Source organism: Calliphora vicina, chromosome 3 (genome assembly GCF_958450345.1).
Source record: "Calliphora vicina chromosome 3, idCalVici1.1, whole genome shotgun sequence".
In the NCBI taxonomy this organism is placed as follows: Eukaryota; Metazoa; Arthropoda; class Insecta; order Diptera; family Calliphoridae; genus Calliphora; species Calliphora vicina.
The window spans coordinates 102,323,227-102,341,831 of NC_088782.1; the positions used below are offsets into that span (position 1 = coordinate 102,323,227).

The 18,605-nt window shown below is 32.0% G+C and overlaps 1 protein-coding gene across 1 annotated transcript in view; it reads left to right on the forward strand.

Annotated features, from left to right (window-relative positions):
* Nucleotides 1–8,633: 8,633 nt before the first annotated feature.
* Nucleotides 8,634–18,605, forward strand: part of LOC135954665 (uncharacterized) — a 57,588-nt gene continuing 47,616 nt past the window's right edge. Inside the window, exon 1 of the mRNA XM_065504881.1 lies at nucleotides 8,634–9,677. Coding sequence (XP_065360953.1) covers nucleotides 8,639–9,677 — 1,039 coding nt within the window. The 5' untranslated portion in view covers nucleotides 8,634–8,638. The remainder of the gene's footprint in view (nucleotides 9,678–18,605) is intronic.

An 18,605-nucleotide genomic window follows, 5' to 3' on the forward strand; every position in this document is an offset into this window, starting at 1 on the left:
AAAAAAAAACAAGTAAGAAAGTATGGTCGGTCAAACCGGACCATATAATACCCTACACTAAGTAAAAGAGTAAAAACATTTTTCTTTTAAAATTTCAATAATTTGTATTTTTGAGTGATTTTCGAAAGAGGGCTGTGACCAATTATAGACCGATCACCATGAAATTAGGTCGTGTGATTTGTGTCTATATGAAAGTTTACTATGTTGAATTGTGTGAGTATACCAACATTATTAAGCGATTTATGCATGTTAAAGTGATTATCGGAAGCGGGTCTATATGGGAGCTATGACTAATTATGGACCGATCGTAACAAAATTTGGTGACATGAATTTTGTATATATAAAACTTATTTGGAGCTCAATTTGTGGAGATACATTTGTAAACTAAACATTTATGACCGATAAAGTCCAATTTCGGAAGAACATTTGTATGGGGGCTAGGTGAAAAAATGGACCGATTTTAGCCAGTTTCAATAGGCTTGGTCCTTGGGCCGAAAAAATAATATGTACCAAATTTGATCGAAATATCTTCAAAATTGCGACCTGTACTCTGCGCACAAGGTTTACATGGACAGCCAGCCAGCCAGCTGACCAGACGGACGGACGGACATCGTTTAATCGACTCAGAAAGTACTTTAAGATGGGTGTTAGACTAATATTTTTGGGCGTTACAAACATCTGCACAAACGCATAATACCCTCCCCACTATGGTGGTGCAGGGTATAATTACGATAGAGTCCAAACACTATAGGGTACAAAGGAGCTAGCTGGCTGAAATTCTTCACAAATACTTTCTGTTGATAAGGTTTGTTTGGTATTGAAAATGGGGAAAATGAATATCCTGTTATAATTTTGAGCAAATTAGTTCTAAATACTCGGAAATTATACTGTAAAATATGGCGAAAATCGGAAAACATTTTTAGCTAGTCCCCATACAAAGCTGACACGGCTAAATCTCATTTTAACAAATTACAAATTACGTTGTCACCACTTCATACTTATAGTAATTTGAGGCGATCTCAAATTAAAACCATAATACGTATTCTCAATTTTTTTCTTGTTTCGAATACTTAGATATGTTGGCTTTAGTTTTGATCATTTCAATCTTGCCTATCTCATCTTAGTATACATATTTTTTTTTATCATTTATAGACTGACCAAAAACGGCAAATCCACCCCACCTATGGGGTATATACGACAAAGGGGTGGGGCAGATTTGTCATTTGTTAAACAAAACAAAAAAATCACAAAAATAAAAACATATTTTACGGTTTTATACCTTAATTCAAAAATAACAAGTAAGAAAGTATGGTCGGTCAAGCCCGACCATATAATACCCTACACTAAGTAAAAGAGTAAAAACATTTTTTCTTTTAAAATTTCAATAATTTGTATTTTTGAATGATTTTCGGAAGTGGGCCTTATATGGGGGCTATGACCAATTATGGACCGATCAACATGAAATTAGATCGTGTGATTTGTGTCTATATGAAAGTTTACTATGTTGAATTATGTGAGTATACCAACATTTTTAAGCGATTTATGCACGTTAAAGTGATTTTCGGAAGCGGGTCTATATGGGAGCTATGACTAATTATAGACCGATCGTAACAAAATTTGGTGACATGAATTTTGTGTATATAAAACTTATTTGGAGCGCAATTTGTGGAGATACATTTATAAATTAAACATTTATGACCGATAAAGTCCAATTTCGGACGGACATTTGTATGGGGGCTAGGTGAAATAATGGACCGATTTCAGCCAGTTTCAATAGGCTTGGTCCTTGGGCGGAAAAAATAATACGTACCAAATTTGATCGAAATTTCTTCAAAATTGCGACCTGTACTCTGCGCACAAGGTTTACATGGACAGCCAGCCAGCCGACCAGACGGACGGACGGACGGATGGACATCGCTTAATCGACTCAGAAAGTGATTCTAAGTCGATCGGTATATTTTAAGGTGGGTGTTAGACTAATATTTTTGGGCGTTACAAACATCTGCACTAACGCATAATACCCTCCCCACTATGGTGGTGTAGGGTATAAAAACTATCTGGCGAATGTGCCACAGGGGGAGTTATGATGTTTAATATAAATTTTGTTCGTACTTCAAATTAAATGGTCGAAAAAACTATTGTCACTTATTGTTCACTATTATTGAGATTCTATCACCAACCAATATCTTTTTTGTATCACAAAAACTAAAGAAGTTAGCTCAAAAAATGTACACGCTGAAATATTTTCAAAGCTTGTTGAAAAACCATTAATAGCGTCTGTCTCACATCATATGTAAAATTTAACTTGCCACTCTCAGAGATGATAAATAGTCGATAAACGAAAACATAACTTGATAATGTAACAAAATCGATTACTCGGTTTTTAAGTTATTCGGTGTTGGCAGATGTATACCTATGGCGAATGATCCCCCTTCTACCCTAACTAATTTCACATTTGAACACAAGATACATTAAAGAAAATCTCATGTCCATTTGAATTACATTACAAATGTGGTTTCAAATCATAATTTACAAGTAAATAATTTTCGCTTCGAAAGCAGAACTAAGTTTCTATTTGAGAAGTTATTTTTAATAGCTTTTAAAACTTCTAATATCTTCAAAATATCTAGCAGTTCTACAAGTAGCTATAGACATGTCGGACAAAAATATTCATATTTTAAGTAATTTGACACGAAATTTGTTATGCAGAAATAAGGCAATTGATTACTTTATAAGTCCCATTTATACGTTTTTCGGTTATTGCCTACTTCAAACGAATCAGTTGCATTCGGTACAGGTTCCCCTGCGATTGTCTGGCCAGATTTCAGCAGCTCATAATATATAGGACCATTGTGCTCCCACCAAATACAGATAATAACCTTAGCGCTAACTTTGTTTACATAGGAGTAAGCATAAAATAGTCTATTGACCTTCTGCCTAAGACACGCACATGTCGAAATAACCAGTCATGTAGTTAGTGGCGACCCTAAATGATAGGTAAAATGAATAGTTCGGAACAGTCACCCAGAACGGCTTGGTATTGACGTTTTATGGCTTCAGAAGTACATTTAAAAACTTAGCATGTTGTGAAAGAGAACGGCTGTAGAATATTTGAATCATAATTGAGAATTTGTCCACAATTAATCATAGTTTCCACCTAAGGCCTTAACATGAAAATCGCTTGATATTCAGAAAGAAAGAAATGTAAATGTTGTATATTTCCTTATAACAGAACAAAGAGTTCTTCTTTTAAGAAAAAAGTTAATTTTTTTTCTTTCAGTTCGTAAGACTATTTTCAGAGGTATTCTTGAATATAGATCAATTCTTTTTAAACTACATCAGCATAATTTCATAACGAATTTTCTTTGGTACCGATCCTCATAGTTGGAATATCCTTTAGAAATTGAAAAAAAAAATGATAAAACCTGAATTTTGGTACTTTTCACTTGGTACATTTATGGAAATTCGAATCTACTTTTTCATCAAATATGTTTTTCAACACAGAGAAAAAACTTTTGTTGTGTTAATCGAATCTGTTTACAATCAAATGATTCGGTCTTAAAAAATATTTGTAATCGTTTCATTCTATTGGTAAAAAATAGAATTCGTTTGCCACAACTAATATTTTTTCTCTGGCATATTATATTATTGCATACGAAATTGCACTATCAATTTGGATTTTAACATTGGGTTTCCACAACCACCGTATTTTGTATATACTGTCATAAGTGGATACTTCTACTTATTAGCACTTATTAGTGCTGCCAAGATTAACAGGAACTAGAACATTCTATTTTTGTTCCTTAGATAATTCATGAAGCTTCTAGAAAATGGCACTGTATATATAAATGGTAACAGCAGGTTGCAGCCAGTTAGTTTATCATAGGCGCTGTTAGAATTAACATCTACTGCATTACCAGCATAGTTTCTTTTTAAAGTGTGTGTATTAAAAGAAAGAGACAATTGAAATTGTAGTGTTAATTTAAATAAATAAAGAGTTGCTACTATTTTTAAACTACTAATTGCTTTTATTTGCAATTAAAAGAATACGGTTTATTTAAAGGAAATATATCATCGTTTTTAAAAGGTGAAAACGTAACAATATTTTATTATGTGCTCACACTACATGCAGAGATTTATTTTAATAAACTTTTTATTACCTCAATGTGTTCAAAGAACCGAAAAGTATCAAATTATTAAGCGAATTTGTGATAAATTCTGTATCATTTGTTCCTTCCTTCCTGTAAACATGAAATATCATGACGTTTTTTGAAACTCAAGTACGAATAGACCAAAAACGGTACTTTTTTAAAAACATTATTTTTCTGGAGTTCCAATTCCAAATCTAGCTGGATAAAATTGTAAAAATTTATGTCTTCAGAAGAAAGCAAAATATATATTTTGTATTTTTTTTGACGATCTCATCAAACTTTTATTTTATGACCTTTACATCCATGTAAAAAATCTTTACACAGGGCAACAAAATCGAAAAAATTTTGGAGGCTTTTTAAACCACTACACAATTTTGATGTATTGTGGTTCCAGTAGTACAAAAATGGAAAATTTTTAAGTTCTATGGACAAAAAAATTTTTACAATTTTTTTGAATTTGTGAATTTTTTTAAGTGTTTCTCCACATAATTTATGATAACTCAAAAATGGTTGATATTATTGAAGTAAACTTAAAAAAGTTCAAATTTATATAACCTTTAATCCTGCTATATAATGCTTTTTTATCGGCTCAATAGTTTCGGAGTTATAATAACAAATTGAAGCAAAAAAAAATATATTTTTTACATGAAAATAGCAAATTTGTGTGTGTTTAAAAACTCATGAAAAATCGAAAACGGCAGAACTTGTTCAGGTTTATTACTTTGTCGCAAAGCCGCATATAATACCAACAAAATGAGATATCGAAGATAAAAATCGATGGATTCTTTTCGAATTTATTCACAATTAAGTGAATTCGCTCATTTTCACAAAATTTTACTTTTTTGTTTGATATACATAAAATTGAGTAGTTAATGTTCTTCTTTCCATTGATTGAATGTTGAAAGAATTTTTCCCGTAGTATATACAAATTTTCACATTTATATTGCGTTTTAATCGGCTCAGTATTTTCGGAATTATAATAACAAATTAAAGCAAAAAATATATTTTTTATGCAAAAATATCTAATTTTGTTGTTTTAAAAAAATCGTTTAAATCGCAAAGCCACATGTAATGGGAACAAAACGATATATCGATAATAAAAATCGATGGAATATTTTCGAACTTATTCACAATTAAGTAAATTCGCTTATTTTCAGAAAATTGTGTGTGCGTAAAAGCGTGTACTTTGAGTGTCTGAAGAGGATCACAGAAATAGAAACTATATTGAAAGTTTAACCAGTACTAAGCACACAAACTTCTTCCTTTGGAAGGCAGCTAGAAATATTAAGCCACCAGTAGAGGGTCAAAGTCCGATAAGAAAATCTGTTGGTTCCTGGGCACGTAGTGCAAAGGATAAAGCCGTAGTTTTCGCTGAACACTTAAGTAATGTGTTCCAACCAAACCCCCCATCAAATAATTCGGAGAGGAACAGACTCCGAACTAATCAATGTTAGTATATAAGATGTTCAGAGGATCATAAAGGACAATCTTAAACTAAGAAAATCTACGGGTTATGATTTAATTACACCTTCCATGATTGGAAAACTACCAAATGTGGCAATTATTGTGCTCACAGTATTATTCAATGCGATCTTGTCTCTAGGAGTATTTCCGAATGATTGGAAAATCTCCCAAATTATAATGATACCCAATCCAGGAAAGGATTTGACATTGGCATCATCCTTTACAGTTAAGGATTACTTTACAGTTAAGGCTTAATTTCGATTGGTGGTGGATTAGCCAGTGTAAATTAGAAGCTTTTAGTTTCATGTGGAGCCGCTTGGCTTCTATGTGCCGACGCCAAGTAAGACGTCTATCTAAATGAATGCCAAGGTATGTAACGTGATCAGACTGTGGGATGTTCACACTGTTTAGTGTCAGTGGTGGACAATTTCCTCTCCTAAGTGAAAACGTTATGTGCTTGCTTTTCATTTCGTTCACTTGTATTCTCCAATTTATTAACCACGTCTCCACGTGCCTGAGATAATTATCAAGGTTTCTAGATGCTACATTTAAGTCCACATGAGAACTAAGAATTGCAGTGTCATCTGCAAAGGTGGAAATGGTTAATTATTCGGGCTCGGGCAAATCTGAGGTGTATAATTGGTACAGGGTTGGTCCTAGAACACTTCCTTGAGGTACATCAGCATTGATCGCATAGTCGCTTGTCACATAATCGCCGCATTTTATCCTAAACAAGCGATCCAATAGGTAAGACTCTAGTATTTTGTGAGTACTAGAAGGCAGTAGACATTTAATCTTGTGTATTAGACCTTTATGACATACCTTGTCAAAAGCCTGGGCAACATCTAGAAATATTGCCGAACAGTACTTTTTTAGTTCGAAAGATTTTCGTATCTCTCCAGTTAGGCGGTTAACTTGCTCAATTGTTCCGTGATGTTTACGGAATCCGAATTGATGATCTGGGATAATGTTTTGACTATTTAAGAATGTTAAAATTTTCCCTTGGTTTATTCTCTCAAATAGTTTAGACAAGAAAGGCAATAAGCTAATAGGTCTGTAGGATGATGCCAATGTCAAATCCTTTCCTGGATTGGGTATCATTATAATTTGGGAGATTTTCCAATCATTCGGAAATACTCCTAGAGACAAGATCGCATTGAATAATACTGTGAGCACAATAATTGCCACATTTGGTAGGTTTCCAATCATGGAAGGTGTAATTAAATCATAACCCGGAGATTTTCTGTATCCATGGTACATAAGAAACGAGAACATCCACAGAGACTTAGATGACAATAATTGTTTAGTTTTAAGATTTAATTACATATTGTAAGGCCTAGAAATTATAAAAATGTATAAAAAAAAACTTTGAGTGTACATTTTACATGTGTTTTGTTTTTGTTAAAATTTTTGTTACAATAACAAAACACATGTAAAATTTACACTTAAAGCACTCGTTCGCTATAGAAAAACAGCACATTAATTGTGAATAAATTCGAAAATAATCCGTCGATTTTTATGATCGCTATCTCATTGCTTTAGACGTTTTTGATGGTAATAGTTCGGTAATTGGTAATAGGAAGGTAATAGTATCGCTGTCATAAGTTTCTGAAACACGAAAAAAAATATTGTATTTTTAATTACAAATTTCTTAGAAATTTGTGAATAACTTATCTCGACTAGTACTTATTATCGACTAGTTTGTGATATACGAGTATCTTTAATTTTAATTTTGTTTTCCAAGATTTTGACAGTAAAAACTAATATTTTAATTTAGATTTTTTTTTGTATTTAGAACCTACTGTAACTCGAAAAAACTTAATAGAGCTTTTTAAATAAAGACAAATTCATGTAAAATACTACAATAAATTTTTTTTTGTATTTAGAACCTACTGTAACTCGAAAAAACTTAATAGAGCTTTTTAAATAAAGACAAATTCATGTAAAATACTACAATAAATACAATAAATCTTGTCCAGCTAGATTTGAATTTGAAACCACAGTGCACAAACACTGGAATTGTGTTACACAAAATTTCCTAAAATGTAGTGTTCTAAATTAATTAACTTAGAAACATAAAATTACGTTAAATTTTTATTAGAATAATACTCATTTTCCTTAAACTACCAACTTAGTTTGGTTTGTCCAAATTTCGATCAGTCGAGTATGATCAATCATAGCCTTTTGGAATCATAGTTTTTGAAACCCATAACTAAATAATTGGGTAACAATTACTTAAAATGTCTTAAAGCCTCAAAACTTTCCAATAATAATAAGAGTTTTATTTAAGAATTTTAACAACAAGCCACACTATTTAAAGATCTTTAAATAGTTAATATTTTTTAAGGTAAATACATTTCCAGTAAGCCAATTATTATAACATGAAAACTATGAAAAATAATTTATCATGTATGTAAGTATGTAAAATTTATATTCTTTTTTCTGTAAAATCAGCAAAATTAACAAAAAAAAAAAATCAATAATAAAATGCATATTATTTATAATAATAATATATAAACTTTTTGCACATTTCAAAATCCAAATAAACAAAAAAAAGCTAAGTGGTAAAAAAGAGTTCCAACTTTCCTCCTCCTTCTCCTCCTAAATAAATGCTCTGCCATAAAAGCAACAAAAAATGTAAGTGGCCCGGGACAACAATTGTACAATTGCATAAAATTACGTGTCATTTGAAAAGAAAAACTACAAAAAACAAGACAGAATATAAGAAACTACAGCAACAACAATTACAAGAGCAAAAAAGTTTAAATAATTGCATGACAAAACGTTTAACCTTTAAAACAGCTGTTCTGTAAGCTTTTATTTGAACTAAGTACGTAGCAGCGAAGGTAACGTAGTCGTTCATGTATACGTACTCTATGCACCGTATGTACTACATGCCACAGCAGCAGTAGGTGTAATTTGACTAGAATTTAATTTAGCGTAACGAAAACAACAACAAAAAAAAAACTAAGCAAAAGAATCGAAACGAAACGTACAAAAGAGAAAATAACTGCAGCGATATAATGGAGGCAACACCAAAAGTACATCGTCATCGTCAAAGACGTACCGAATCACGTCATAGACGTAACGAACGACAGGCAACAACCACAAGCAGTACTTCAGATAGTAAATCTCCAGCACGTACCAACAACACTGACAACAACATACTACATGCCGAAGAGGGTACTTGCGCTGGCAATGTGGTGGGATCAGATGCTTTAATAGCGGCCGTGGCAACACGTCTGCTGCAAGAGCACGAACGACAAACATCAAATGAGGATACAACAGAAACATTGGGCGGTCCAACCTCCAGTCAAACATCACAGTCCCAGCAAACGGTGGTCCTGGTAAATGGTCATGCTCCACAGGAGAATACCAGTGCAGAAATTCATACTCATCACAACCACAATCAGCCAGAAATAAATGAAAACAACGATCTTACAAAACCCTCAGAAGCAGATGCTAGTGAATTGGCCGCTACCGGACCACCCGATGGTCCCAGCAGCAGTCGTAACTCATCGGGTGATGCTATGAGTTTACGTGAAACTTTACAACAATTACCTCCCACCATAACAACGCATAGACATAGGCGCACTCTATCACCCCATTCTCCTTCTCGTCGCGTGCACGAAACTGCAGCAGATGCCTCATTTGCTCGCGGTATTTTAGGTTTCATGGATCGTGAACTGAAACAGTCCTCGCCCACACCATCGGCCTTAAGTGCTGGCAGTGGTGGTGGGGCGGGACGAAAACATCAGTCCCTGTCAGATCCCACAGCTAGTCCGGCCCAAAGATCCATACGTTCGCGTAGCTCACTGGAAAAGAGTCCTCGGCGCAAGCGCAGTAAATCGGAGTCTAGGCGCCGGCGTGAACGTAAGCTTATAGCGGCTGGTGAAATGGAAGTGAGGCAGGCGAACGAAACATTAATGCGCTATCTGAAGCAGTGTTCGGAAATGAATGATGCTTCGTTGTCGGGTGAATTAGAAATCGATCAGAGTCTAGAGGAACGAAGAGTACATCGAAAGACAAAGTCGCAGCGCGATAAAAGGGGGCATATAATAAGTGAGTATTGCAAATTTATAAAATATTATTAAAAATAGATTTAACACAATATAATTTTATATCAGATTATTGATTATTGTTATAATAGTAAGAGTATTCACTCAATCGTATCAATAATACTATTTTTACACCCATATGCAGAAACAGTTTATAAATTTATCAAAGGTTTATGAAACAGATTTTGTATGCAAATTTTGTTTTATAAACCATTGATAAATTTATAAACTGTTTATGTATATGGGGGTTAGACTTTTACAATATTTAAGTTTGTGTTTTAGGTTTTATGAACAATTTTGGATGCTGAATCCGAATCTTAGAAAAGTATCACTAATGAACCATTTTCATGGTTTGAGGGCTTTAATATTGTTTCTTGACATCTAATTAAAATGATGCGTTGACTAATAATATGTTTTCCTTTCTCTCAACTCTAATCTCTTCCCGCCGATTAATTTATTCTGTTTTGGAAACTGATAGAAATAGCTGGGGGCAAAATCTGGAGAATATGCTGGATGGGGTATGGTGAACGGTGCGTCGACATGGTGGAATATCACAATTGTTCGCTATCTACACGCAGAGAAAAAATATAATTGGGCATGGTTACTGTAACCATTTCAATATTGTTACAAGTTTTTTAACTATATTATAGTCACAGTAACCATTTACATGATTGTATCAACCATATATATGGTTACAGTAAACAAATAAATATTTGTGACAACCATTCATATGATGAAGGACTTATCATATTATGTTGCTCTAGGTTTAAGGCTTATCATAATCTGAGAACAACATATTATGATAAAATTATTCATCATAAATATGGTTGTCACAAACATATACATGTTTACTGTAACCATATATATGGTTGATACAATCATGTGAATCGTAAATTAACCATATTATGGTTACCACAATCATGTAAATGGTTACTGTGACTATAATATAGTTAAAAATCTTGTAACACTATTTAAATGGTTACAGTAACCATGCCCAATTATATTTTTTCTCTGCGTGTAGGTCCTTATAAAATTCTTAGTCGATCTAGCAGTGTCCGTCAGTCTATTGATAGGACCTAGATGGAAGGAGTTATGAAATGTTGTCTGTTGATCAAACATTTTTTAAAAATTAAAAATCAGTAAAATCGTTCAAGTAGAACCAGAGTTATGTGAGACAACCTCTTTCTCCTAGCCTCCACATCAATTTCATTACAGAACATAACTCTATGGTATATAAATGCCTATAGAATAGCATTATCTTAACAAAATTCAGAAAAAATAAGTTTTGTATTGAAAAAAATTGTAAAACCATAGTTTTTGAAAATCGATCTATATAAAGTTCACTTCCGCAAATCACTTAAATCGTTATAGCTCTCACATAAGACCACTTCTGAAAACTCATTAACCTATATAAATATCGACATCGAATAAAAATGTTACACAGATTATTAATATAAATGCGTAACTTATATTACTGGATTTTTTATATATATGCTCCATATAAAGTCGGGTTCCGAAAATCAGTTAAATGTTTAAATCCGAGATAAATATGATTCATATAAAAATCAGCGTACTGAATTTTTCTAGATCGGTCCATAACTGGTTATAGCTTCCACATAAAATCCACTTCCAAAAATCATAATAATAAATATCGAAGTAGAGATCAAATTCAACACAAATTTCACTCATTTGTTGCTTGAAAAGTAATCTCTTACATACTTTTAGAAAAAAATATTTTTTTCCGGAACCTTACATAAATATGCATATTTCGCACTTGGACTATAATTTCATTAAATCACTTTCTGAGTCGATTTAACGATGTCCATCCGCCTGGCTGGCTGATTGGCCAGCCATCGCACAGTGGTATGATAATAAAAAAAGATGGAATAAATCTGTAACTTCTAATTTTACATGCGCAAAGAGGAAGTGTAGTCAAGTTTAAGTTTTGAATTTGGACCTCATGACCCCACCAGAAGCGGGACCAGGGGTTCTTAAAGTAGGACACCTCGGGTATGTTCAATTTTTAAAATGATCCTATTTCTTCGTTTGTGTCCCATATAGAATCTCCTCGTCGAGCACTACATAAAACCTATCGTAGCTATCAATTATCTCTTATAGCATTTGAAAATTTAATTTTCAACATTTTTACCCACCCTACTCCAGTTTTTTGGTGAACGCGGTTCTAAATATTCCCCGATTTTATCCATTTTTTATAGGATTAGCAATAGATCTATATATAAAATAAAGAAAGAAGTGTTTAAAAATCATGATTGAGTCCAAAGTTACATGTATTTGAATTTAAAAAAAAATTAAAAAAAAGAACCGCGGTCACCAAAAAACTGGAAAAAATGTTGAAAATTAAATTTTCAAATGCGAATATCTCCTAAGCTATAAGAGATAATTGATAGCTACGATCGGAACACAGACGAAGAAACAGGATCATTTTAAAAATTGAACATACCCGAGGTGTCCTACTTTGGGAACCGCTGGTCCCGCTCCTGGTGGGCTTCCTCTTTGCGCATGTGAAATCGGCGTAAGGGTTTAGAAGTTACAGATTTATTTCCCTCTTTTTTTATTCTCATACCACTGTGCATCGGTCATAAATATCTGATTTATATAGGAATCCACACAAATGTGTTTTATATAACAATAAATCATATTTCAATTTAAAAAGCATAAATGTCTTAAAAATGGTGGTATCCCAATGAAATTCAACAGAATAAGTTCCATAAATACAGAAGTCAAGTGATCTAATTTCACGATGATCGGTGCATAATTAGTCAAAGATCCCATTTAAACTCCCTTCCGCAAATAGCTTTAATGAGCATAAATGTCTTAAGAATATTGGTATCTAAATAAAATTTAACACAAATGATTTCCATATATGTAGTGTATATAAGTTATGCCACTTATGACGGACCATAATTAATCATAGTTCGCATATAAGGCTGTTTTTGCTCATAAACTCAGTGTAGGATATTATATGGTAGGCATGACCGACTATACATTCATACTTGTTTTTTCTCATTTTATGTAACAGATAAATATAATTTAACTTTAAAAACTAGAAAAACAATGTTCTTTGTAACCAAATTTTTTATTTGAATAAAATTTTAGCTATGAATTTGTATTTGTGTCTATGTTTTTGTGCCAACGAATCATCATTGCTCATCAAAGCTTATGCTGAATGTGTTCCATCGGTTTCAATATGCGAGAAATTGTTAGTGCGGTTCAGAATTGGTGATTTTGATACGGGAAACAAAGATCGCCCAGGCCATTCAAATAAGTTTGAAGATCAAGAATTGGAGGCATTACTGCATGAAGATTGTTAAGAAACTCAACAAGAGCTTGCAAAACTATTGGGAGCTACTTAAGCAGCAATTTTAAAGTGTTTGCGAGCAGCAGGGAAATTGGCTAACATACGAATTGATGCCGAGAGATCATGAAAGACGAGTTTGCATATCCGAAATGATGCTTGAATGCTATAAAAGAAAATCATTTTTGCACCGAATCATTACTTGCGATGGATACATTACGATAACCTGAAGTGTAAGAGAATCGACATCAAAGCCAAATATCAATGACGCTAAGGTAATGCTCTATATTTGGTGGGAGCAAAAGGGTCCTATCTATTATGAGCTGTTGAAATCTGGCCAGACCAGTACCGAAGCGAGCATTGCACTATGGTCCCATATCGAATTTTTAAGGCATAAATTAAAATAATCATGTCTTTTAATTTCAGCACATTTAATGTCCATGGCATATAAATAAATTTAAACAAGAAATAGTCAATTCGACACCGCCCACACCCTTCGCCCTAAATTGGGAAGGCAGACAAACTGAACTATTTTTTTTATATGTAAATGAAGATTAAATACAGTTTGTTTCATTTGATATTTTTTTTAATTTTCAGATTTTTATTGATTTTTTGAAGAACTCACATTATTAGTATATCATATTTGGGCCCGTTTGTTGGCCAATCCGAAAGCATTTCGGTATGGGTAATCAAAAATTGTGCTAAAATAAAATGACAATTGTGGGAATTGAAAAATGCTGGCGAGATATGAATATACACTCAAAATACACACTTTGGCGAACACTTCCTCATTTAAACTTCCATGCAAGTTGGTGCCCACACACAACTTTTGGTCCACGGAACTTATAGGTTATGGCGAGACTACAAAACTACACAATATCAAGTATTGCGACAAGGACTCAACAAAAATAAAATTAAAAATATACCTTGAAACTACTTACCTTAGGCTACATTTGCCATTTTTTAAATACTTTATAACATTATTTTTTAAGGGTTATTCGTTATACAATTGTAAGACTGTTTTAACGCTTATTTAAGATCACGTGTTTAAAGTTTCAACTTTGAAACCCTAGCAGACCGGCTGTGTTGCCAACTGTTTTTTTTAAATATATTTTCTTGATTGCTTGATGTGTTTTGCCTTCAGGAAAATAAATTCATTTTTACCAATTTTTAAAATATTTTTTTTTAATTTTTGCAAAAAAAAAAACGATTTGGGACCATAGTACATTGGCCGAAAATCGCCCAGAATATGCGGACAAACATGAAACCGTAATATTCTATAATTTTTTGCTTCCCCTTGTCTCGTCCGACTACTATTTGTTATGATCGATGAAGAACGCTTTCTCTTGGAGCATCCGATATTGGCTTGATTCGTTCTTGGCATCAAAAGATGAGCAGTTCTTTTGGCTCGGAATCCATATGTTGCCAGAAAGATGTTAAAAGGTCATAGCTATTTTTGAATAAATTTATATTGTACAAATGTTTTAAAATAAAAGCCAGTTTTAGTTATGTTACAGGTATGCTACTGAAAATCAGTCAAATTATTATATAAAAGACTGAACGATTGAAGAAAATTCCAAAGAAAATATAAGAATTATTTTTAGAATATATGTATCTCAATCAGCCTATAATTGATCGAAATACTAAACCCTTCGAAACCAATTTGTCAGAAAAAATAAAACATGGAATAAAATATACATAGAAGCGTTACTGACCTAAGACCTAACTAAGTCTGTTGTGAAATACCTAAGTCTTACAGCAACAAAATACATGTAAAATTTACATGTATTTTTTTTAAATTGTAAATTAATGTATTTTGTTGTTGTGTCAGTCATAAAATTTGGGAGAGAGTAAATATTTTTAATATATTTTACCCACAGTAGCGCCTCTACACCAGCCGTAACATCAACAAAACAAAAAAGAATGCATAAATGCTGATTGTACAAGCTTTATGAGAAGACCATAGTAACTAAGTAAGGTTTTTAATTTCTCGATATTTTTTAATATTTTTTGTAGCGGTGAGAAACTTGTTTGAAATGTATACTATTTCTTCTTGTACTGCTATTTAAATGATGAACGTTTTTCGATCCATTCCTTTTATGAAAACATTCATTTAATGTACAACTTTTTAATCCTTTTTTCGTGAAATGTTTCAACAATGTAAAGTATTAATTGATTCAATATATAGCCAGTTAGTTCTAGAGAAGCTTTAAAAAGCAAACACACATTTTTTGGAAAATTTGTAAGTACTAGATTTTTTATGAAATTGTAACGATAGAAACTAATTTCAGGAAGCAGATGAGGATTTTTTATTGTTTCTATGATTAATTTTTGATGACTGATTATACTCTATAATTATGTGTTTATACGATACAAATTTAAATAAATTTTTTCGATGATTTTAATTTTTTGATGGCAGATTTTTGTTTTTTGCAAAAAAACTGAAAGTTATTAAAGCGGTTCCAAAAAGTAGTTCCGGAACTGATAAGTGTTCTATAGAACTAGTCTAGAATCAATGTATAACTAATAGCATAGAACTGGTTCCATAAAAATCCTGTCGAAGTGTTTTCAAATCACAACAGCATTCCACCGAATTGATGCCAGAAATGTCATTAAAGAATCTGAAGTAGTTCTGATTACACTCCTTCTAGAACTAGTTATTTTTGAACAAGTTCTGAAAATTTTATTGGCACTAAATACCTTAAAATTATTGCAAAATTATCTCCAAATGTGATTATTTATTATAATAAGTGAAAAGCAAAACTTATGATTATTTAAAAAACAGTTTAGCCATCCTCATTTCCACTATACATTTACAAGCAATTTAAAACTTTTGATTTATAACGTTAATTAAATCAATTTGAAAACTTCTTACCAAAATTTTTCATATTTCCTTAGGCTTTTAGTTATGACCATCAATCATGACATTAGCACTTTTGCCCACTGGACGTGTTATTACTTGAAATAATGCCCTTTAAATAAAATTATCCAAGACCATTATTATAAAGCAGAACAAAAAAAAAATAAATAAAAAATGTTATATATTTGGCCTAATTTAAAATATCAACTACTCAACATGAGACGTTAAAGGTCAAGTGTGATGTTGAAATAACAAAAAAAAAAAAAAAACACATTGCAACTGCTGCTGCTGCTGTTGCTGTAACAAAAAATGAAAACTAGAAAATTGCAAATAAAGGAGAGGAAAAAAAACACATGAAAACTGCAGTAGTTATTTGTGATGGTGTAATTTTCAATCTAACTAAATAATACATTATAAAATATATTATGTCTGCAACTAATATCCAAACAAACAAACATACCACAACACTCTTACACAAATACAAACACTTCTAAATGCATTTGGGTATTATGAAAGTGTGTGTAAATGGTACTTTTGTATGCATGTGTTGATCCTTGTTAGTACGAGTGTGTTGGTAAGTGGTTTAATATTCGTCGTATACAAACATACAAGCATGAAATGTCCTTATTTTCTTGTTTGATTCTTGAAAAGCTTGCTACGTAAAAACACAAAAAAAAATACAAAAATTCCTAGCCTAAAGGTTAAATATTTAGCATACGCTGGTTTTCCTCTTTATACACTGAGTATTGGCTTCATTATGATGGCTACAGCATCGTCACGTACCGAGTGTTTACTAAGTAATAATAGTCAATGTATTTGGAAAGTGGAATTTACATATCTATATGCTAAATATACATGTAAAGGGTCTTTCAAATTGGAATATTAGTATTACTTATATGATAATTTAATAAAAAAATACATATGGGCATTTTCCCTGAATGGTCTACCGGGATAGAAAAATAAAATATTGATAACACTCTGCTACAAAATGACACTTTTTGTCAGAACTTGAAAAGCCACCTAATGGAGGTTGTTGGGGTAGATGAGGACATACTAAAACCGCTTTCAAAGATTTTGAAACACCCTCAAAGTTTATTTTGAAAAAACTGTTTTAGGGTAGGTCGTAGTACTTTAGTACCTCTAACTCACACATTTTCAGATCGACTTCAACATTTTACATAATTATGGATAGGTAAGGAATTAAGCTTTCATAAAATGTATGCATAACATATATATTCCAAGAAATTGTGTAAGTTTTTATAAATAGTTTGGCTTTCTTTTTTATTTTTTTCAAATTCAACCATAGTTATTTTAATTTTTGTCTATGAAACCCTACTTTTTTGCCCATTATTTTATAGACAATTTTATGTAGACAAAAAGGAGATATTAGTTGTTAAAATCGGTTTATACTTGCAAAAGTTATTAAACTTTTTCGAAAAAAGTTCCACAAAATTTACCTTGTAAATTAAAAATTGTAGAAAAATTTTTTTTGTATAGTTTTGTTGTTTTTTTTATTATTTATATGGGCTGGAGGAGAAAATACTAAAAAAGGTGTTAATGAAAAGTTGAATAACTTTTACAATTTCCATCCGATTTGAATAATTAAAACGATGGTTTGTTGAGAACTTAATTTCCTTAATACATTGGTATAAATTTTTATAAGCTTTCATATAAAAATATGCAATGAAAAGCGATTAAATTCAAAAAAGTTAATAAATTTTGTTTTTCTTTTAGATATTCTTAACAAAAACAATACTTATAACTAACAAATGTCAGTAGTTTTAAAGCGTAATCAGTTTTCTTTTTAAGACCGTTTAAAAAATTTAAAATCGGACAGAGATTGACTGAGTTACAGATCGATAAGTTCGCGGACATAACTGAAAACGGTTTTTCAGAATAACTTCTGAATTTGAGGGTGTTTTGGAAATTTTTTTACACAATTTCTAATGTATTCAGCAAGCATAATTTTATTGTAATTGCTTTGCATTAAACGTCAACTGGAGCCAGACAGAACACATTTTAATTAAGTTCGGTGTCACTAATTTGTAAATAAAAAAAACTTCTGAGTTACAATTAAATAAAGTTTTTTTATTTGCAAAATTTCGTACGTTCGTGACCGTAAGTAAATTTTTGTCATAAAGAATGCATTTATTTTCTTAACACGTATCAGAATGTGACTCAGAATAACTTTCTGAATCGATCTGAAACGATGTTCGTCCGTCCGTCTGGCTGGCTGTCCATATAATCCTTGTGCGTATAGTACAGGTCGCAATTTTGAAGATATTTCGATTTAATTTGGTACGTATAATTTTTTCGACCCAAGAATAAAGCCTGTTGAAATTGGCTGAAATCGGTCCATTATTTCACATAGCCTCCATAAAAATGTCCGTACGAAATTGGACTTTATCGGTCATAAATGTTTAATTTATATATGTATCTCCACAAATTTCGCTCCAAATAAGTTTTATATACACAAAATTCATGTCACCAAATTTTGTTACGATCGGTTCATAATTAGTCATAGCTCCCATATAGACCCGCTTCCGAAAATCACTTTAACGTGCATAACTCGCTTAAAAATGTTGGTATACTCACAAAATTCAACATAGTAAACTTTCATGTAGACATAAATCACACGACCTAATTTCATGGTGATCGGTCCATAATTGGACATAGCCCCCATATAAAGCCCACTTCCGAAAATCACTCAAAAATATAAATTATTGAAATTTTAAAAGAAAAATGTTACTTAGTGT